General features: G+C 36.7%; 1 protein-coding gene across 1 annotated transcript; it reads right to left on the bottom strand.

Annotated features, from left to right (window-relative positions):
• Positions 1–1,679: 1,679 nt before the first annotated feature.
• LOC124596431 (putative ATP synthase subunit f, mitochondrial) lies at positions 1,680–12,936 on the bottom strand. Its single transcript, XM_047135564.1, has 4 exons — positions 12,781–12,936; positions 11,143–11,241; positions 6,622–6,738; positions 1,680–1,817 (listed from the first exon to the last, which is right to left on the bottom strand). Exons 1-4 carry the CDS (start codon positions 12,857–12,859, stop codon positions 1,786–1,788), a joined length of 327 nt encoding a protein of 108 aa, XP_046991520.1. The 5' UTR covers positions 12,860–12,936; the 3' UTR covers positions 1,680–1,785.
• Between the last annotated feature and the right edge of the window lie 11,942 nt (positions 12,937–24,878).

Raw genomic sequence — 24,878 nt, 5'->3', positions numbered from 1 at the left:
AAAATGGATTACACGAGTGGCTACTCTGCAGCCATGTCCATGCAGCATCAGGTCTAGTTACTCTTTCCTTGCACTAAAACGAACTTAATGTTTTTCTGAACAACAAACACGAACCAAATACTTAATGAAATAATGTACATGACATGAATACACTATAGTATGGTCATTGAAAGGCCATTAAAACTTATTATAAATGGAAGATTGTAATAGAGGAAGTGTAACAGGCCCTTTAAAGCAGAACCTATTTGCACCAGTACATATTAAACTTAAATGGTGAAGAAAGAATAGCAATAAATGGATATACAGAAATATAATATTAATAGAAGTAATTCCAACACATAAAAATAATTTGACATTAACAGCTCCGATTTCTCTTAAAGCCCATATGGTTATTTGACCTTGAAAGAAGAGCAGCAACAACAACAACAACAACAACAACACAAAAGGTGTAAGTACTTACCTGATGTACGTCTTAAAATAGTTTGCTAAAGTAAAACCCCAAGAGTGCTTCAGATGTTTAGAGCCAAATGAAAAGAAAATGCAAATATGACATGTTTAAGTATCTTTTGTACATGAAAAACTAGAAAGGTTGATTTTTATTGTAATGTTTTGTATCAGAATTCCGTAACTACGAAAATACCAGCAATTGCTCTATTATGTGGGGGGCAACATGCAAAGTTACAAAATTTTTGCTGAATTTAATTTGGGATTCTTCCTGTAAATGTTAAGGAGTGCTAAGTTTCCTGTACCCTCATCTATAAATCAGCAAAGCATGTCGGTAATTAATTTTATTTTAAAGGTAATTATGTTTAAGTAAAACGCAGGGGGGATTTCTATATGTAGGATATTTTGTATTAGTGCAAATATTTAGTTTCTTATTTTATTATTTTGAGGTCCTCCTTGGGCAGAGTGTAGCAGCTGGAGTTCATCACCAGACGCCCTTACGCCGCAGCAAGTGCATCGTGTATGTACCAACACTGCATGTACTCCCTAAGGGGGGAGGAGAGCTCTACATTGCAGTTTTGAGTACACCAATATCTGTGACGGTGTGTGGGCACATTTATCTTGATAAGTACCAGAGCTTACTGAACCTACACTGTATGTAATAGGAAATGACCCTCCTAAAGATTATGCCACATGGGAAATGTTGCCTCTGACAATGTCCAAGCTCCTGTCCTGTTGTGGCCTGCCCTGCCACCCAAAACACACAAATGCAGTTTATGTCAAATGCAAATCCTCATCCCATGAGAGGATTTAAGCCCACAACTTGTCATACTAGCATATATACTCCCAAATATGAATCATGAACTACTATGGTCATTTCATTAAGTCAATCACCAATGAATCCCAGAAGAGCATGTACATGGTAGCTGGATAAATGCCTGATACTGGAAAATCTATCATCAATTCTCAATACTTAATGCTTCAATTTAAAAGTTGGCACAGTGATTGTAATTCATTAAGGACTATATTTACTGGCACACCTTTCCTAATTTCCTCTCCTGCACTACATTAAGTTTAATATCTTCTCATAAACTGATATTCAAGAACAAATTCTTGTAGCTATTTATATATTACTACAGAAGATCTTTGTGGTTTGGGTATCTGCTAACAAGGCAACTTCATCAGTAAAGGCTGACACTGTACATTGCACATTCAGACATTATATTTACAACATATTCATTAATTTCACTTTATTCACTGTACAGGAGTAAAGTTTTCAACACTATAGTACATTGTTTTTGCTAGATTATCCACAAAATATGCTTGGTGCTGTTATAATGTTTACCAGTGATACTTGTAGTTACGGTGCTTCTCTGAAAAAGAAAAAAAAGAATAAAATCAATTCTTGTTTGCACTATGAAAGTGGAAAGGTGGACTTAACCACCAACAAAATGAACAGTTGGCCCTGTCACCATACAACTTCCACCAATCAAAGTATTAACTTTTTCATTTGCATGCAATTTTCTTCCTATCATACTTTTTCCAGCTGGATCATGTGATTTCAATTTTTTTATGTATTAACTTCAATGTAATTGCTTTGATTTTACCATCCTATTTTTTGTCCATATCATTGCATGTTATTTTTGTTCCTTTAATTTCATTTTGCTTATAATCCCTTCTCACATAAATCTTCATCTGTGTTATTTCATGCTCAGTGCAATAGGAATTTATGTTTTAAATCTTTGTTTGACAATTACCATCCAAGAAAATGTATATCTAGCAAAAATACATTTTTGACACCTTTCACAGTCAATATACAAAGATTATATCATCTTTTGTTGTCAATTGAAATACCAGAATTTACAAATGTTGAAATACAATGGTAGATAAATACAAATGATTAAAAATTCACATGAACAAAGTTCCACGTAGAAAGAGAATAACAGGGGGAAAAAAAAAAGAGCGAATGAAAAGTTAATATTATGATTCAAATGATGTGACAAAGAAACAGAAATACAAAAAATTATATTTAAACAAATTTTTAAAAAAATTCAAAGCACCTGATGGGATTCAAACACATAACATCTTGCTTGTGTAAACTGTACCTCAACCACTAAGCTGTGCAACCAACCTGTATTACATTACTACAGTATTTAAAGGTACAGTGTGTCATGTGGCATTCCAATTTTCCCCCTTCATCAATTGCTTGCAAACGAGGCCTACCAGGGTGAATGGCTGCAGGATGTGATTCCTGGGATCTTAACCTGCACCACGACATCAATGGCTTCAGAGAGCCATACCGTTGCTGGCGACCTCTCCTTGTTATATACTTCAGTCCCCCAAGACCTCCATTTCTCCTTTACCTGCAAAATTGGGACACACACACACACACACACACACACACACACACACACACACTCACTCTAACTTGCTTCCTCGGGGATGGGAGAGAAGCGTCACTCAGTCTCCAGAACCAGAGAGACCTATATTCTACAGTTTTATGCACCTCCACTACTGGGTTCCAAGCAACCCCAATATATTCAAATTTTTTTCTTATACACTGCTCCCTGTTTTGTTTGTGTTACTTTTATTAGTTTGCCTGTCCTCCCCACAGTTCTGTAACTTCTACAGTTTTAAAACCTCTTCCATCACTTGACACTGTTTTCCTGACATCTAGAGAAGTGTGTGGCACAAAGAAGTTAGTATGCATTTTTCAAATAACTAGATTTGTAACAATAGAGCCCTGTTTACAATTATACTGTCTATCTGCTTAGCTGAATGGTAACACAAAATGCCTACCATGCAGCAGGCCAGGGTTCAATCCCCTGGCCAGGTTGGAGATTTTCTCAACTTGACTGAATGTTTTGTTATCATCATCATCATCATCATCATCATCATCATCATCATCCACCACCCCTGTCACCCAATGTGGCACCAACTGGAATAAGACTTGCAACTCAGAGATCGACCTTCCCCAAATGGGCCCTCCCGGCCATCAATGTCACTTAAGGTAACAGGAATCAAATCCTTGGATCTACTGATGTGTGGTTTCACTTAATGTTTCCAGTAACTTTTTGTTCTTACTGAATCAAGATGACCCAAGTAATCCTCACAAATGACAAGATGATGAATGTGGGTGCAAACATTTTCCAATGTTGTTGCTAAGTATGCACTTGCCAACTTTTATCTGTAACTGCAGCATTGGAGTGGTCCACCAATCACACATTATTTCTATTTTAAATAACTATGTTTATCCCATACTTTCTCCGTGAGTTTCAAAAATGTACAAAGAATGTCCTAAACAACATAAAAAAAAGGCAACAATGCATTCAAAGGGCACTAATATTTTGAAAGAGTTTCAGAAATATTCCATTTCCTCTTCCACAACCAGTCACTGACATATCTGAACAATCAAAGAGGGTTTCAAACATTTATGAGTTAAAATTATATACCCGACCAGAATTCAGCTATTCCTTGAACTGAGTGCAATACACTACTCTACACCATTTGTGTATATTACACAGATATCAAAGTTTGTAAACTTAATTGGTTTGGCTTCCTACCCTATAAGTTGCTTAACAAAGCTTACACTTCTACATAATCAGTTGAGATATTACACATCAAGAGTCTTTTATTGCACTTATATGTAAAAGAGTGCTTTTGTAGCACAATACCATGTTTAACATCTTTAATATGCTGGTGCACTGAAACAGCATATTCTTCACATCACAGAAACTGCAATACAAAAACTGTCAAATACAAAAAGTTTTATTCCAATATCAAATACACTCAGTGTGATCCACAAAGCAAGTAGTAATGTTACAACACATTTATTCCCCTTAAAATGTTATCAGTGCAGCCTATGGCTGTTTAAATTACTTGCATTTTTTCACATTTCTTAGCACACTGCTTGAGCTGACAATTTATTCTGTTATTCACTCTCATAAATGCTGTGCAAATGAGGACACAAATCTTATCTATTTTAACAGCCTTTCACATTATATGTGAGGGTGGGTTTCAGAAATGGAAAGCCACTCAATCCTACATGGAGCTCCAACTGAATGTCACCTCAAAATCTTTTCCCAATCCTTGTATTTCTCAAGTAGAAGCTCTTAGCAACTCTTCCTTTCACACCAGCTATGTAATTTTGTTTATTTTTCGTAAGAACCAGCACGATTTTTCGGTTTGGATAGTCATTTTAACATACTTTCCCCTTGCTGTTGTACTATTCTGTCTGCTTCCACAAATTAATACATAAGCTTTGTTCTGTCTCTCCACATATGATGACCTTTCTACCACAATATTTCAACTTGAGGCAATTTGAACCATAAGGGGCTCAAGCACACAATCTTTGATTTTAATACTGTAGCACATATACATGCTCCTTGCATCTGTATCTTATGGTGACCAATCTTTACCTATGCTGTAGGCCCATGTTATATGATATGAACATTTACAAAAAGCTGCCACCAATTTATCCGATACCCATTTCCATATGGGCCCAAAGGACTAAGCTTAATTTTCTTGCTCTGCACTGCATAATTGTTACTGCTGCAACATAATTTAGTGTTGACTCTGTGATCACAGGTAAATTGACAATTTTATCTGAACCTCAAGGCACAGAATTTGCTCAATGAAAACAATAAATAAGACCATGACATGTTGGAACAGGTAATATTTGCTTGTGTGGTTCATTTCTTATCTGTTCTTTATGTTCCAATTCCAGTTTTATACTAAATCTATGTGATTACTCTGCTATTTACAATAAAGTGCCTGACAGAGGGTTCAATGAGCCACCTTCATGCTGTCCCTCTACCATTCCACTCGAGCGGCATGCGGGAAAAACGAGCACTTAAATTTTTCTGTCCGAGCCCCGATTTCCTCTCATTTTATCGTGATGATCATTTCACCCTATTTAGGTGGGTGCCAACAGAATGTTTTCACAATCGGAGGAGAAAACGGGTGATTGAAATTTCATGAGAAGATCCTGTCACAACGAAAAACGCCTTTGTTTTAATGATTGCCACTTCAATTCACTTTTCATTTCTGTGACACTATCTCCCCTATTTTGCGATAATACAAAACTAGCTGCCCTTCTTTGTACTTTTTCGATGTTCATCCGTCAGTCCCACCTGATGCGGATCCCACACCCCACAGCAATACTCCAGAATAGCGCGGACAAGTATAGTGTAAGCAGTCTCTTTGGTAGACCTGTTGCACCTTCTAAGTGTTCTGCCAATGAAGCGCAGTCTTTGGTTTGCTCTACCCACAACATTATCTATGTGATCGTTCCAATTTAGGTTATTTGTAATTGTAATCCCTAAGTATTTAGTTGAATTTACAGCCCTCAGATTGTGTGACTTATCGCATAATCGACATTTAGCCAATTTCTTTTAGTACTCATGTAAATAACTTCACACTTTTCTTTATTCAGGGTCAATAGCCACTTTTCGCACCATACAGATATCTTATCCAAATCATTTTGCAAGTCGTTTTGATCATCTGATGACTTTACAAGACGGTAAATGACAGCATCATCTGCAAACAATCTAAGACGGCTACTCAGATTGTCTCCTGTGTCATTAATATAGATCAGGAACAGCACAGGGCCTATAACACTTCCTTGGGGAACGCCGGATATTACTTTTGTTTTATTAGACGACTTTCCGTCTATTACTACGAACTATGACCTTTCTGACAGGAAATCACGAATCCAGTCACATAACTGAGGCGATACTCCACAGGCACGCAGTTTGGTTAGAAGCTGCTTGTGAGGAACGGTGTCAAAAGCCTTCTGGAAATCTAGAATCTGATTATGAACAGTAACACTGTCAAAAGGTACTAGCCTATAATAGAAAATTTTGTGGGCAGTAATAATTAATGTAACCATAATTAATATTTCATACTGTAAAGTGAATCATTATTTTAATATATTATTACTGTATAGGAAATATAGGGTGCTGAGACTGTTTTTTTAATAAGTCATACCTAAGAGACTGACAGTTCATCTATAAATTTTATTTACACAAACATCTATTTTTCTCATAACTTTGTGCTGTGCTTTTGGTCTATGATTCCAGTGTCTCATTTGATGGAGAAAATGAGTTGTGTAAAAAGTATATCAAAAGGGTAGCTATTAGTCCTCTATATTATATGACAAAACATAATACAACTCACTCAGTTTTCCATAATTGATGCAATAAAAGAAAAGCATAGCACCAGCTGTTATTTGAAAGAACGGAGCAATCCCTGGTCGCTTCGGCTGCACATATTTGTGTTGCCATCTCCACCAAGCTGAAAGAATCAGAATGAGCATAAAATTTCAGGTGTTTTAATTATTGGGATATTTAGACAGAAAAGAAACATGAAAAGCCTTATTTGGGTACTATCAGATTACCATAGTTTACATAAGTTGAATTGTTAGCAACAATACACAATTTTAAGATTTTGGAGAAAGACTATACCCATCTTATAATCAGAAAATGTTAATTTTCCACCAATTGATACCCAGTGCTGTGGTGTCTGCAATATAGATGAAATTACACTTACATGATTTGTGAAGGAATTATTTATATTCTCTACAGAATATGCTCTATTCATAAACTGTATCCCAGATCAAATTGCAAACTTTGATACCTGCCTCTTGTGATTGGCGCTCTATAAATAAAGCCACCCTATAATACCTAATAGGTCATCGGACTGCTCTGACTTTCCACCGATTTCTTAGCATGTGTTCCAAATTTTACTAAAACACTCCCAAAGTGCCGTGGAACTTTGGAAAGTGATTTGAACTCTTATTACAACATTAAATGTTGAAATCACATTAAACTCTTCACAAATCCATTTCCCTATGCAGTGTCTGACACATGCACCGGACATAGAGCAGTTGTCATATAGCTGGTAAGCTCTGCAGGCCATCAGCCACACAGCTTTAGTTTGTCTCCAGAGTTTGCACCAACAGGACTAGTGAGCAAAAATTATCGTCTTATCCAAAGCTCGATTGGTATGAAGTAAGGTGCCAGTACTGTGACCTCCCAGGGTATGTTTTTGAAATTTAGACATCTAACATTGTTTTGAAGCTTCTCTGAGCATTTTAAAAGTCTGAGTACAACATTTGTTTTATATCATTTCAGTACAGTAACAGTTCCATCATGAATCTAAAAATCTGTGGTTCTGATTTTTTTGTCAGATATAAATCAAGCACTGGTTCTATCTAATGTTAGAAGTTGGAGACATTCAACTACAGCTATGTAAGGGAAATGGTCAGATACTACCAATTTAAAAAAACTGATAAAAGTCACTCTGAACAACTCGTCCATTAGATACCGAGAACGATTCCTCTCCCAGATACCAATACCCTTTAATTACAGATAACTAACATTGGGGTACATAAAATTAAAAATCTTCATTAATGTGTTATTGATTTATTTGTGAGGCAGACAGTATAAAAAATGACAACAGTATAATATAAAAAAAGTCAGAAAAGCTACACGGACTATTAAGATGGCCGATAAGCTTGCATTTCAATCTATGTGTAATTAGATTGAGCTATGCTAGTGTTGTCCACAATTGATGGCATTGGAATTCATAAGTGTTTAGTACTCATTCTAACGCCACACACTAACGTAAAGAGTCAAACTAAGTGCAATGTTCCAAACCCATAAGCTTCTGCCTGCTGTGTTGTTCTTTTGGCTTCATTGATCTATTACTTTTTTTCCAGTGCTAGCAGTATTTAAAAAAAATAAATCGACATTGTCACATTTTTCTTCAGCCAGTGCTCACCAAATGGTTCCTACCTCTACCTACTGAGAATTCATCAACTCCTAGATTTATGTCATTTTAATGTGTCTCTTGCGGAGTAGTCTGAATAACTTTATATCTTCCACATTTTCTGAAATAATGTCTTTATCAGACAAAGTTGGTGCAGTTTGGCACATCTCTGTTGGTCGCTTCGTGTACTTCTGTTAAATAGTTACAAAAATAATTTAATAATAATAATAATAATAATAATAATATAAAGTTAAAAGTAAGGTCAAAAGACAAGTTGGTTGCTTCAGATGTTGTGCAGGAATCCCACCTTAAATCTTAATTCACTCACTTCTGATCCATTTTGTTAAAAAATGTTAATGTATTAGCCTGTGCCCATTTATTCCCTTTACCAGGAGCAGAATTTAATATTACACCTTATTTCGTTTTTGGATTTATGGCAACAGGATAAACATTCAGATCATTGGCACTTGCATTCAGAATATCTCCTTAAATTGGCAAAAATTATGTGATTCTTACATAAGAAATTACAGACAATCCTTTCACCACAGATCTCATCTGACCAGTCAGAATCAAAACATAAGGAATTTTAAGAAAAATGGCAATTTCCTAACTGTTGGAGCCCCTGACTGAAAATGCGTTAATTGTTCCCTGTCCCACCAGGCTCATAGTATTACAATTAGAGTCTTTTTCTCTACTGTCCATTTTACTGTGATCGACGTAAACTACAAATTCACTGATGTCTGATCACATGGGAAGAAGACGGACCATGGAATTTGACAAAAGTAGTAGTGAGAAATTATTTGCAAGTGGTAAGATTTTTTCTCTGCCTTCTGAAGTGTCAAATTCAGACTTGGTAGTGCCACATGTTTTTGTGGGCGAGAAGGCATTTCAATTACACCCAAATGTGATGACACCCCTCTCTTGTGAAACAGCTAGTACCAATAAAACAACTACTTTCATGAGCCAGCAGAGCTTCTCATGAAAATTGCTTTGCTCTGTTAGGTCTTGGCCAATCTATCTGAAGCCAGAAAGTTTGATAATTCATTTATTGTAGCTTTAAGAGTGCATTCTTAGAGAAAAATAATGAGCCTCATTTTGAATGAAACAAAAATGAACCATCACTAACTGAAAATCTTTGACCATTAGCAAGGAGTGGCAGTTATGCAAATGCTGATTTTTTTTCTGTGCAAGATTCCTTTACTGTGCAGGTGCAGGGATAACACCCTGGCAAAGTAATGACATTAACAGGACTGAGTATGCTCAATTTTTTTTTTTTAAATATAAAAAAGTAGGAAAATGCTAAAAATAATTTTTATATTGTAATAGGCATTATATGCCTGAAAAACTAATATGAATAAACTGAAAATATATAGCACTTTTCTTACTTTTTCTCTCCACGAATTCTGCTACTTCTCTCCAAGCATTATTCTCCACAGTTAGGTACTTTTATAGCGATTAGGATACATCGTAGATACAAGGAAATTTTGAGACAATGCCCAGCAATTTCCTATCTTTCATTAATGTAAGTAGCAATTTTCCCCCGAGACATGCTTACTTTTTCCTCCTTTCCAGTTGCAACTACACTGTTCTCCAACCAGCTCTATCGCTTGCCGCCCTCACGGCAGCCTCAAGTGGCCAATGCACTGTGAGACAGTAGTCCCGTATAATACCATTTGTAACAGTACAGTGTGGCAGATGCTTAACTTCAGACAGGCTGCAGACGTATGGGAATCCCACCACAAATCTTAATTCTACAGCATTAAGGGACAGTCTCAGTAAAAAAAAAAAAAAAAAAAAAAAAAAAAAAAAAAAAAAAAAAAAAAAAAAAAAAAAAAAGAGGGGGGGGAAAGAATGAAAAGTAAGTTAATTCAGGCTGCAGCTGTGAGGTTGTCATTAAGGCATGATTATTTTTTAAGGAGAAGAGATAAACCTGAAATTAAAAACTTTCAGTTTGTTACTGACATCCAACTCTTGGAGATACCTAATTAAGCAATGTTACAGAAAACTAAACTTTTCTGAGCAATAAAGGATATCTCCACAATAAAAGATCGTTGCTCTTTCTTGTGTTCAATGAACAGAAGTTCCTGTTCCTTTTAAACAAGTTGCTAGTCACGAATGTCATGAGTGAGTACATGTACTTTGTTGTCAGTGTATTACCAAATAGAAGTCTACATGAGCCTCCAGAATCAACACAATGTATTGACCAGATAATTCACTTTTTGGCTAAAATGATCTTATGTATGTTCATAATGAGTTGTCCAAATACAATCCCATGTCATATCAGCGAATGAAAATATTCAAGTTTCAGCCTACCACTAGTAAAAACTGGAAACTATTCTGCTCATAAAGATACCCATACTACTTCAACCATCACAACAGTATAATAGGTACTGTCTCAATTACTGTCAAATGTTACTATTTGAACCAAGACACTGACAGAATGCCACAATCCATTAACATGTCAAGACTGGAGATTTGCCTTTCTTGGCTAATACCATTCCAATATGTTACATTATCGACTTACCACAAATCCCACCTGCCAAGATTTCTCTGACACTTGCCACCAACTCCACATTTTTATAACTGTATTGGTACTTAGGCAAATTTGTTAGAAAAATTAGATTTCCCTTCAGATCGCTCCCGACTCTGCATCTAAGTGGATGGTTCTTAAAGTGAGAGACCTTTGTCTATATCTGGAATGAAAGCTTTCTCACTTATACACCTTATGCCCTTTCACAATATGGCTAGACTAATTTACTTTGATCGGATAACAGTTTTGAATTTCCTTCACGATTCAGCTGCATGTCGCTGGACATATAAAATCTTTAAGATGCAGAGTACTAACATTTATATGAATTGTTACAGTGACTGCAAGCAACTGCATAGATTTTCTAAAAGATTTTGCCTTTCAACTGTACAAACACTTACCACGGCTGATAGCACCAGCCATAGCTTGTGGCGACTTATTGCGGCGTGCAAGCCAGCTTCCCAGTTCACCAACCTTCACATCAGCTAATGGTGTGTCAGCTGAAACATGAAATTTTGAACAATCTTAGAAAATATCCCATAGGTCATATATCGATCTATAGACAAAACTGGAAAATCTGGCCAAAAGTTAACAGGTCCAGTCCTGCAAAGGACAGAAAATGGGTATACTCACTAGTACGATAGGAAGTATCATTCAGAATATCAACAACTTTAAAGAACCTCTCTAATGCATTACAACATAAAATTTAATTACATGTGCAACACTACAGGAAGCCAGCAATGAAAAGTTTGTTTTCTAGTTAGCTTCTCTTTTCTGGCAGAATTGTAACCAAAGCTCAAGCATACATTCTATTTAGCGATAAAATGAATATGCAAATCACACTGAAAGTAGAGAAGGAAGAGGAGGATAAGTAACTTGCATTTCAGTTTGTCCATCAAAAGCGTGAAATGATACGTTGTTTGCATCAACATATTGCACCATGTGTATAGCTGTGATTCTTTCAAGGCATTTCTGTCACTGAGAGACTTGTTCTCAAAACATAACACGAACCAGTTCTTTTCTAATAAATACACCTCTTCACACCATTTTCTTCTTTTGGCTGTCTTCATTAGGCCTAATTGTTTATCACTGCCCCCCTTTGAAGAAGAAGCACATCATTGCATTTCTAATTAATTTCTGGTTAGATAGGGCTATTGGCATGCACAGAAGTAATTTATTTGCATTTTTTATGCACGCTAATCTGCATTTCATCTAAAATGGCGTCACTGCTACTAATGTAAGTTTTCCACCAAATTTGCTTCCACAATACTTGAGGTTTTCTTTACAAATCATTTCAACTATTGTTAGGCCTATCTGAATGTATACCCAGAAAGAGTCCTCTGCTGCTAATATTCGCCCACACTTATACTTTTAAATAAAGAAGGAAATTAGCTTCAGTATTCACAGCGAGTTTTCAACATAGTTTTCCTGTGTTTGCTTTGATCTACGTGTGTTTGCTCTGTATTAAGGCCTTTTGATTAAAAATAGCTTAAACGCCAAGGTAAATTATAAAAAAAGTGTAAATTATTACATGATACAAAACCTCTACTTTCGTATATGCTGTTTAACTAAAGACTACTACTTTGAATAATGGATCGGTGTTGTAACTACTCTGATCTAGGCCTGTTTCTGTCAAGACCTAAACAACTTACAGAATACCTAGCGACCCAGCAACTTATTATCATGACTGACTAAATAACCCAAACAGGAGAAAATAAGCAACTTTCTTTCAGAAGCAATAGGGAACACAGCTTCCATTCTTTGTTACTAGCCGTCCACAGTATTGCTTGGACTTGCAAGAAAATTTTGATGCATTTATCAGAATGAAGATTGGGTTAAAGTAAAGAATCTGAAAGTCTACTTTGAATTTACGCCAGTTCAGTAAAACTGATTAGGCCTACCTCCTTTCTATAGATAATTTCCAAGCCGATGTGCATATCAGCCGGCAAAAGTTTATGATACTGTATCTTAACCCGAAGTTCCAACAAACCATTTGTCTACATATAAATTTACCATGTTCATTATTTTGTATCACTTACGTTTCCCATAATAACGGGCAGGATCATATGTGCCATGCACTTTCGGATTATATTCAGCTGGATAGTCTCCGAACGCCATTTTAAGTGCGAATAGGAGACCCTCTATCAGCGATTACAAATATCCTGTGAAATGGACAAAGACCTTGTAAAAAATAACTAGATTCACTGATGGCGCTGCAGTCGCGGGATAATTTGAACCTTCGGCTGGACGCCATTGTAGTGGTGTGTTGTGTAGTATTGTTGTTTATGAAGACCGTGATTCAACGTTGTATATTAGTTGGGGGGTACATACAGTATTTGTTACTCGTAATTCTACTGTCTGTACGTTTCAATCAAAAGAAGTAAAATGGTGAAGAGTTGTGCAGCGATTAATTGTACAAATAAATTCGAGAAAGGAACGAATATTACATTTCACAAGTATGTGAATATTTTAAGTTGTTTTGTATGTCAGTGCACTTGCTTAATACATGTTTTTGTAACACGATATTAGCATAATGTCTGTGCATCTATTTGCAGGTTCCCTTTCTCAAAACCGAAGCTGTTACAAAAATGGTTACACGCTGTCAGGAGGCAAGATTTCCGACCGACAGAATACCATTTTATATGTACTGATCATTTTGAAGAAAGTTGGCTGATCGGTAGTGTTTTCATGGTCTAGTTTAAGTTGAAACATGATAATTTGGTCGTGAGTTACCAAAGCACTATGCCATATATAACGCACTACTAGTCATTAAATCTAAAGCAAGGTAGAGTCAGAAAATATCTATTAATATAGTGGGCTAATCTTTGAGTATTTTGATGCATTTTGCGTACATCTATCGTAAATGAACTACGAAAAATACTAGGGGTCCAGTACATAACTTTTAGCTACAGCAGATTCCATGTAGTACGTAAGATAAATTCATAAACAGTGACTAGTTGCTGTTTGTTCGTAAATTAAAAGTATATTGTAGTAACGTATTTAAATGAGGCATTATATTTGCGACCTAACTGAAGGGAAGGCATTTGATAACCAAAAGCGATGTATAAACATTCGAACTCCGCGCGTTAGTTTACCTAATGGCCGCCGCCCAGCTATTCAATTTGTCCGCTCTTCACAGTCGACCACTTGTGCGGTTGTGGGGGCCTGGAAATTGAGAACAAAAAGGCAACGAAAATTGAGGTCGCATCCAAGAGTTACAGTCACCGTCGTCTAGACTGTGGTAGCAGTGTATCTGTAGCCATGTACATTTATTTGGTATTTGGCCCCGCTCCACGATACACAATAAAGACAGTTTGAACGTCCTCGGACTTTCTCTATAGACATCAGGCCATGGTCCTTCTCCTTCCAAAATGAGACGCTGTTGGCACAGGCTGAACGCACTCTATTCGTCTCGTATTCGAAGAGCTAGTTCTGGAATATTGCTACGGACATTTATGAACATACGCGCATAATGAAGTATTGTCACTGCTCCCGTATTTCATTTCCATTTTCCTTTTTTTGGGGGGAGGGGGGGAGCAGACCGGGGCATTACCCTAGGTGTCTCAACCCAGTCACGTGCTTAATTGACAGTAGCTATCTCACTTTGTTTGAAAGTCAATAGGACACAGACTATTGCACTGAGTAACGCAACTCACAATACTGATAACATTAGTTTATATTCCGTCTGAGATACCGAAATGATGTTTTAGGCAAGTCGTAACACTCTGTCATGCACATCACAGACTTTGCAGAGAATCGATGTAGATGTGGAGACAGAAGCAACTATTTTTCCAACAAAACAGATACTTTTTATAAAGGCATTTCATATCTCATGAAAAGAGAAATACCTCGTTATAGTAGCACCTATGAAAGGTATATGACCCATTTCTTTCCTCACCCTTCCTTCAATTCATCCTTGTCCTTAAACTTTAATCGCATTGTTCTTAACTACACTTTAAATCTCAATATTCTTTTCTATGTAATGTAGCCTTTATCCATCAATCTTCACGAATCAAACCCATGCTACATTTCTGCAATGAAATATCTCAGGTCAGTCATAAATAACGTCAGTGATACGATACACTGACTACACCAGTAGAAGTACTGTCAACCATAGAACCTTTGAAATCAAAAAATTCCAACGGGTATGACAGAATATCTACAAAGTTAATTAAAGAATGGGCTTCTGAGTTCAGTAACGTATCAAGTTAAGAGTGTAACTAGTCATTTGTTTTCACTAAAATTTGCGATAAGGCCATATGCAGTCGGCCATCAAAGCATCTGACAACATGCACACCTTCGATACATCGAACTTGCAGGTAACTGACCTCAAGGGCAAAGAAAACCACCTAGCAGTACTGCCGATGCCTTTATCGGCCAAGCTCCATGACCTGGACATGCACTCTTGAGCAGTCCCGTCCCAGGAGACGTTCGTGACTTTCAACCACACCTCCCTACTAAGCTGCTGCTCTTTGAGGAACTGCCTTCTGCAAAATGTTAGCAGTGAATCCCCTCAACAACTCTAGAGAGTCCATAGACAATCTGGAGAGCGAACACACACGAACCACTTCATGCTAGATGTTGCGAGGGCGGCGCCTAAGAAGTTACCTTACTAGGTGACTTCCTTGACGCCAGCCTTGTGACCTATAGCGCGTGGTGGCATGCGTGTGCCCTCAAGCTGGCCTACGGTCTCTCTAGGTTTGCTAAGGGGAGTCGGTGTTGGTGTTGAATCTTTACTGCCCTTAATATCGCTGTTCAGTGAAGAAGGTATCATTGCTTGATTGTGATTTATAAGTGTTGGTCTCTTCCCTCTGTTCTCATGATCTGTAACAGGGGTCTCCAAACACTTTAGCCTAAGGGCCACACTGTCTTTTCCATTAAGACCCGAGGGCCAAGACCCACTTACAGTGTGTCTAAGTTTTCTTGAGGCCTGATACCTTACTACTGTTCAGAACTCCTCGCTGCAACACTTACCACTGCTGCAAATCCTTACAAACTGACATTGAGTACCACCAGAGTAGTCATTACACAGTGAATCGCCTATTGTTTGGCCTTGAGCTGTGGCCTTCCTTTGTTTTAATATACATTGCTACAGATAAATGTCACTCTTGTTTTTTTAACATCACAGCAAGTGGTCAGAACATAGTGCGAGGTGCATATTATGTCAGCACTGTGAGATTATCTTCCCACCGCAACATTCCATGTCACATGGCAGCGATAGAGATTACCCTTTCGATCCCTGCAGTCTCCACTGACGTGGCTCAAGAAAAGTTGGACAGTCTAAAGATAATCAAAGCAACATATTGTAGTCTTAAATTGTACACAAATTTTCGTTGCAAGAGTAGACAGTGATTGAGAGATCTATGGCACAGTAAGGGGGGGGGGGGGGGGGGAGGTGGGCTCCACTCCGCAATTTCTGTTGGCAGTCATGGGCAAGTGTCCACATCATTTCACTGATGCAGTGATAGCCAATGTGCATGCTGTGCTTTACATATTGTTATGACTACTTCTGACTATGCTACATCTATAGTGAGGCAGTTTTTCAGAGAATAGAGACATGCAGTATTACAGCACCATCACATGCGTAGGGGCAAATGTTGAGGATGTGAAAAGCAAAGTATAGAGGGACTAGTGTGTTTTGTGACAACAGTTTCTTAGTGAAGAAACAGTAAGTATTTAATTTAATTAAAATTACCATAAAGATAAATCCAATGCATTTCTTTACTCAGAACTCTTTCTCTTAATACTACTAACTGGTATCATTTTGATAAGCAGTTACATGCCTTTTGTGTGGATTTGTGTAAATATGAAAAAGGAATAGAAGATAGACAGTAAGTGCAAAAGTTTTAAAGAGTAATGGGGATATCAATATTTCGTGATTTAGTCAAGTAATAAGGCGATTGTGTATAATTTGTAATGAAATAATGTCGGTTCTGGGAGAATACAATATGAAACGTCAGTATGAGACTAAACATTCACAGGCTTATTCCAAATTTACCGGAGACCAACAGTTAGAAATATATGTGTCTTTGAAATGTAGTTCGAAATCTCAGCAAATGTTGTTTAAGAAAGTAAATGTTGGACAAGAAGCAGAAACTTGTGTCATTTTCAACATGGCTCACTCAATAGCAAAATTTATGAAATCATTTACTGGCACCAAATTAATGAAGGTTACATGATTGGAGTCCAGGAAAAGGTTATTTAAGAACATCAATTTGTCAGGAAACACTGTGGCTCAAAGAGTAAATGTTACTGCTGAAAATATACTAAATCAATTGTCAGAGAAAACTCAATGCTTAAGAGTGGTTCTCTTTAGCTCTGTATGAGCCAATATGTTTCAGACACTGCACAGGTGTTAATTTTTACTCGAGGGATAAACACAAATTATGAAGTGCATGAACAGCTTCTTGAAGTTCGTAGCATTTTCAGAACAGAAATTTTTAAAAGAGTGTAAAATGCTGTTCAGGAAAACAAATTTCAATGGAAAAACTTAAGGTGTATCACAACTGATGGTGGTGAAAACAAGTGTGGAAAAGTAAAGATGTCGTCGGTCTTCCGTCAAATGCAGAAGAAAATGATGGTGCATTAAAACTAGTAACTGTACACTGCATCACTCATCAACAGACTTTGTGTCAAATATGCTGGGATAAGTCAGAAATTTTAAAGCCAGTCATGTTGGCTGTTAATTTTACAAGATTACATCCTCTTAACTATTTTCAATCCCTTGAGTTTATTAAAGACTCAGAAAATTGAATTTCCATAATGTACAACAGAACCCTGGCTTAGCTGTGGAAAAGCTCTGATGCGATGTTTCGAGCTCTAAACAACAATAGAAATTTTCTTGCATGAAAGGACTTATCCTCTGGCTGAGGTACGAAACGATGAGAGCTTATGGAGGTCATAATTTTATACCGATTTTCGTAAGTTTTCTTTAAAATGTTGGCTGTTTGAGAGAAAACTAAATATATCAATTTCAAAAACTTTCTCCTCATATAACATGTACTGCAGATATCATGTTCAGTGACTGAGCAGAACTGACTGTTGGGAGGAGGAGGAGGAGATTACTGTTTAACGTCCCCTCGACAATGAGGTCATTAGAGACGGAGCACAAGCTCGGATTAGGGAAGCATGGGGAAGGAAATCGGCCGTGCCCTTTCTATGGAACCATCCCGGCATTTGCCTAAAGCGATTTAGCGAAATCACGGAATACCTAAATCAGGATGGCCGGATGCGGGATTGAACCGTCGTCCTCCTGCGAGTCCAGTGTGCTAACCACTGCGCAAGCTCGCTTGGTCTGACCGTTGGGTGGCCTTGCATTATGCATGTGGACAGTGCCATGAAATAAAACTTTAAACTTCATGAAATGCAAATTTGAAATAAAGAAAATTAATCTAGTTAAATACCAAAGGAAACTACTCGTGTGCTCAATGAAAACAACATATCTGAAACTCAGTTCTGAAGTACACTATGAACAATGCATGATATGAAGTGCAATATTCGACTTGGAATATCCACAGAAATAAAGTAATGCTCTACTCAGAAGAAAATAACTGTTTGAATTTACCAATACTGAACACTGAAAATTAATCTACTTGCTACTGCAACACCTAATAATACACTGTTTGCTCAAGAGCGCAAGGTGAAAACATCCCTAAAATAAAAGTGATTTACCTCTTGTTCAGCACGCTGTTTTTGTGTTTGGAATACTGATGTTCTCGAAGGGAATACAAGTCAGCATATAAAGATGAATAATCTACTGTAAATGTTTTGTTTCTCAGAAACAATCTGTTACTGCATGTGGCATAAGGTGCGATGCACACATGACAAAATATTTTAAACTTTACTTTAAAAAATCATTGAGATGGGTTTTACTTTAAAGAACATCGTTTTCGAGGAATCAAACTCTGATTCCTGACCGAAAGACTGCACAACGTAACACTTAGATTAGATTAGATTAGACTTACTTTCGTTCCAATTGATCCGTAGTGAGGAGGTCCTCCCGGATGTGGAACATGTCAGAAAAACAACAATACATGACAAATATTCACAACTAAAACAAATAACCTAATGTACCAAGTGCAATGATCATCATTTTTAATGAACATTATATGAAAGTCATTTTACAAATACTAATGCACTGAATTTAAAATAAAATAGTTTTTTATTCATTTATAAGGTAATAAACATGTAATACAACTACTATAATACTTATTTAGAATGAACACATTACTACACTGAAATGGTGCAGAAGTTAGATTGTACTTACACACACACACACACACACACACACACACACACACACACATTTACAATGAATACATTACTGCACTGAAATTGTGCAGAAGTTATATTGTACTTATATATATATATATATATATATATATATATATATAAGTACAATATATTGTATATATATATATATATATATATATATATATATATATATATATATATACACAATTCAGTTGGTTTTACTGAGAAATTCATCAATGGAGTAGAAGGAGTTGCCCACCAATAAGTCCTTTAGGCTTCTCTTAAACTGAATTTCTTTGGATGTTAAGCTTTTTATGGCTGCTGGCAAGTTATTGAAAATGTGTGTTCCTGAATAATGCACACCTTTTTGTACAAGAGTAAGTGACTTTAAATCCTTGTGAAGATTATTCTTATTTCTAGTATTGATTCAATGAATTGAGCTGTTGGTTTGAAAAAGTGATATATTTTTAATGACAAATTACAGAATTCTCTCATTACAAAGAAACAACAAACATTTCAACTAACTGAGTTATTTGTGACATAATGAAAGTCAAAGAAATCATATTAACACTGACTATGAAAGTTATAAGTTATCTGAGGGACAAAGATTTCCTACAATTGTCGGTAACGACAAACAAATTTCTTGTGTATGCCTTTGTTACCTTTAAAACCACTTCAAAATCTTCTTCACCGATGTGAAGAACAAGATCGTATTATAAATGAGTTTTCATCTCCATAACAAAGTATTCCAGATAGCTTTCCCCAGATTCAAAAATAACAGATCTCATTCTCTGTAAAACCCAGCTGCTTGCTATCATACTTCAAATAAGAATGCCCCAGTGCTGCACAACTGACTGACTAGCAAGTCAGGTAAGACTAAACACAGAGTCAGGGATTTCATTCACTACTCAAGCAGTGTGCTCACTCATCTTTGTCCCAGTACAGTAAAGGTGAATTACTTACTGTAGCAGAAAACACATGAGAAATTTACAATTTGACTAAACATTTCAACTACCTTAATTTAAAATTACAAGGGTAAAACCAGCAACTGCATGATTTATACACTCACATTAAATGCTTTGTTTTGAAAAATTATTTTCTTTCAGTCTCAACTGAACAAAAGATGTTTCAAGGATTTCAATACATGGAAACATCCAGTCAGTAACCAGAGACTCCATTTGCTTTAAATTTTGCAACTGAAAGTTTTAGTACTTTAAAAATTAATGTTGAGTCTTTTTCTACAGATTTTCAAGCAAATGCAAACGACACCAAGATTTTTCAAAAATCTTTTAACACTGATATAGAAAGCCCCAGAACTTCAATTCGAAATTGCTAGATTGCTTGGCAGCGAATTTTATAAAAATAAATATTTAAATACACCATGTCTGGAATTTTGTACACGTCTTCCACTGACGCCATTTGATCCATTAATTTTGATCATGGCTTCTTTCTCACTTTCTGCACTACTTATCCCCATGAAAAAAATTCTTCAAAATGAAATATACAAAAATATTTACAGATCTAAACTAACTGATGAGTATTTGAGATTGGTGCTGATAATTTCCGCTAATAAACTTGATCCAACACTCGAAACAATTGTTCGCTGACAGTTCTCGTTCTCTGACCATTAATGGGCTACCACCACAGGTAACACGGAAGTTGGTAACTGAGTGACTATGTTCCTGACTCCAGTTAAAGGTCGTAAACCCTGGTGATATTTCCAGAGAGGTAAATTGGGAGGTACAGTTACATAAATCTCATTAATCATAATTACAATACTTAATTTCATTATGTGAATTGCCTATATATGTCACTTATGAACCATAAATTTTCAGGAAGTCTCATATACTTGATTGCAGTTAAGATGTTCAGTTACATTGTACATGTCAGTTAATATGTAACTTTACTGGTCATAAAATAAAAAGGAACTGATGTTTACTTGATTATCATGATTTGTTCCTGAACCTTACTTGTAGTTAACGATCGTTCAGTGAAACACTTTTTTCCATAGTAATCCATGCAGAATGGGTCAATGCATTCAAAAATGGTTCAAATGGCTCTGAGCACTATGGGACTTAACATCTGTGGTCATCAGTCCCCTAGAACTTAGAACTACTTAAACCTAACTAACCTAAGGACATCACACACATCCATGCCCAAGGCAGGATTCGAACCTGCGACCATAACGGTCACGTGGTTCCAGACTGAAGCGCCTAGAACAGTACGGCCACAATGGTTGGCGGTCAATGCGTTCCATTCCGAAAAAATAGGTACTCAAACGGATTTATAACACAGTATTGTAAATTTTTCTTTGTAGTAAGGTACATCTTACTTCAGAAGAAAAGTATCTGAAGTTATTTCCTTACACCTGTGCTCTGGAATAAGTGAAAAAGAAACATAGCATTACCACTAATGGAATTCATAGCATACATAGCTACTGTCTTGTGGTCATCTCTTACAAATTCATATTAGTTAACAATGACAAATCAGAAATGGAATTCATGAAAAGATACCACTAGGTAAAAGGTTACCATGCACTGGTGAAGAAAAGATCTTGTAGCATCATTGCTCATGAATTTACAACCTCGTCACAGAAGCCCAGGCAGTTGTATGAGAGACAAAATATCCGGTGTGAGACACATTACAATCAGTATAGCTGACTGAATGTGGCAGTGTCGCAGCTCTTACTTCACAGAGTAGAGTTTCTTTCTCACATGCCATTCGAGAGTGGAATGGTAGAGAAGTCGTATGAAAGTCGTCGGATGAACCCTCTGCCAGGCACTTAAGTGTGAATTGCAGAGTAACCATGTAGGTGAAAATGTAGATGTAGATGTAGTTCATAGGAGAATGTGTGAGTTATATAGTGTTCACTTACAGTGCCCGTAAGTAACCAATCCAGCACCAGAATATGGTTTTTACAATTGTTATTACAGAATGAAGAAATAACGCTAACAGTCTTCATGCAAAGTTTCGTTCACCAAGTGAGTAAGTCTGTACATTTTCTCCTACTCGTGTGAATCACTCATTATTGGAGGTGCTTGATAAGCAAGATTTAATTGTAATAAAAAAATTACGTTGGGCCAGATACCACATATGCCTGACCCATTACTGCAGGTCGGATTGATGCTGTTTACAGGGCAGTGTTGGCCCATGGGCCGTGGTTTTGAGATCTGTTTTCTATAGTTACCTGGCCTGAACTGATTGTTAGGTTTTCATTTAAATTATTTGTATTCTTGGCCATTTCTTTCTATTTTAATTCTTATGTGTTAGTACAATTCAAAGGGTTCAGAGTGAAAGATATCTTTTTGATTTATATATTCTGTTACAGTTCCTAGGTGTCTGTATAATTCAGAGAATTCAGAGTGTAAGTTATCTTTTGAGCACACTGTAAACTGCTATCATTGACATTCTTACAATTGTTTAAGGTATTTTTAATAATAAAATTGAAAGTAGTCTGTTTATGTGTTTGTATGTTCGCAGTATTATGAAGTGCTCTGCATTAATAACTTTGACAGAGCTGTGCGCATTCTGTAAGAGACTCTGTGGCTGGTTGGACTAGCAGATGGAAGTTAACAGTCAGCGGAGATGGAAGTTGGAAGTGAACAGCCAGCAGTGATGGAGGTTACAAGATTATAATCAGCAGTGTTGGAGGTTCGCAGTATTAGGGTGAGTGGATGGTCTGAATGTGTATCTGTCATTGAGATTTGTTACTGATGATTATATAATTTTTGAATTGGTTGTCACATTATTAGGGTAAATACATTGTTTACTTTGCAACAAAATCTTTCCTTTGCTAACCACATGTTTATCAGTAGTTAGCGCCTTCAATAGTTAGAATCTTTTATTTAGCTGGCAGTATTGGTGCTTGCGACATTGCTGTAGTTCGGGTAATGAAGATTTTTGTGAGGTAAGTGACTTACGAAATGTATAGGTTATTATCAGGATTTCTTCTAATTCAAGGCCATTCTTTTGTATTAATTATTTGAAGTCAGGTTATCATTTTTGAGCAGTCAGATCGTGTTATCCTTGAATATTGTGAGTAATTAATGAATAGAAAAAGTTTCAGTTCTGTTTGTGAGGGCAAATTCTGTAGGTCAGCGCTGAAATAATAAAATAGCAAAGAGACAGTAGGTTCAGTGTAGCCAATTTCATTATTAATATGAGCAGAAATTTTTAAGAAGTTTCAAAATTAGGTATTTGGACGTTCAGAAAAAAATAAATGTACTTTGTGGTACAATCGTTTACTTCATCTTCTAGCACCTAACCACTTCCTCAGCTCTTTGCTAGCTGCCCCATATCAAATATATTGTCTTAGTCACAGTGCGGATTTCTAACGGATCATGATATTGAGAAGGCTATCTACTTGTACAGTGAGAATGTACATAATTCTTAGAAAATAAATTGCAGGTTTCTGGTATATTTTTCGATCTATTAAAGGCAATTTACTTTATAGCTGACAATACATTTTTAAGTAAATTAGAATATTATGTTGTAACAATTAATGCTGCAAAATGGTTAAAATTCTATATCACTGAATGGAAACAAGGGGTGTAATTAGGAAACAGGCATTTATTAAGCTATCAGGGGCAGACAACTGGGAACTACGACTGGGACCTGGTGTCCCACAAGATTTAAACTTAGGGCCCTTGTGTTTTCTTGCACATATCACTGACCTTTGATCTGTAACATTGACAGATGCCAAATTTGGTTTGACTGAAGATGACACACACATTGCAATAAATAGAAAATCAAGTATAACCTTAGAAAGAATAATTACTGAAATTTAAATGTTTTATAGCCAATTCCTTGCCAGTAAACTTCGAAAAAAAACACACTACAAGCAATTTATAATTTGTTAGAGGTTTCCCACCAGTATATGCATAAAATATGATGAAAAGTAGATAGAAGAATTTGACAGTGTTAAATTACAGCTTGTTAACAATTTTAACTGGATGGAGCATACTACAGTACTGCTGAAGCGCCTGAATTAATCTCTGTTTTGCAATGCAAATGTTGTCAGACATAGATGATAAAAATAATAAACCTGGAATACTATGTTTACTTTTCTTTCCATAATATCATATGGAATTATTTCTTGGTTTAATTCATCAAGCCAAGCTAGTTATCAAAAAAATATAATAAGAATTATTTGTGGTCTGAAATCAAGAACATACTTCAGAGGCCTGTCTAGGGAACTGGGGATACTATCTACTGCTTCCCAATATACGAGGGCAGTTCAATAAGTAATGCAACACTTTTTTTTCTCGGCCAATTTTGGTTGAAAAAACCAGAAATTTCTTGTGGAATATTTTCAAACATTCCCGCTTCGTCTCGTATAGTTTCATTGACTTCCGACAGTTGGCAGCGCTGTACGGAGCTGCTAAAATGGCGTCTGTAACGGATGTGCGTTGCAAACAACGGGCAGTGATCGAGTTTCTTTTGGCGGAAAACCAGGGCATCTCAGATATTCATAGGCGCTTCCAGAATGTCTATGGTGATCTGGCAGTGGACAAAAGCACGGTGAGTCGTTGGGCAAAGCGTGTGTCATCATCGCCGCAAGGTCAAGCAAGACTGTCTGATCTCCCGCGTGCGGGCTGGCCGTGCACAGCTGTGACTCCTGCAATGGCGGAGCGTGTGAACACACTCGTTAGAGATGATCGACGGATCACCATCAAACAACTCAGTGCTCAACTTGACATCTCTGTTGGTAGTGCTGTCACAATTGTTCACCAGTTGGGATATTCAAAGGTTTGTTCCCGCTGGGTCCCTCGTTGTCTAACCGAACACCATAAAGAGCAAAGGAGAACCATCTGTGCGGAATTGCTTGCTCGTTATGTGGCTGAGGGTGACAATTTCTTGTCAAAGATTGTTACAGGCGGTGAAA

Source organism: Schistocerca americana, chromosome 2 (genome assembly GCF_021461395.2).
Source record: "Schistocerca americana isolate TAMUIC-IGC-003095 chromosome 2, iqSchAmer2.1, whole genome shotgun sequence".
NCBI lineage: Eukaryota > Metazoa > Arthropoda > Insecta > Orthoptera > Acrididae > Schistocerca > Schistocerca americana.
The sequence above is the reverse complement of the archived record's forward strand: the minus strand, read 5'-3'. Positions and strand labels throughout refer to the sequence as shown.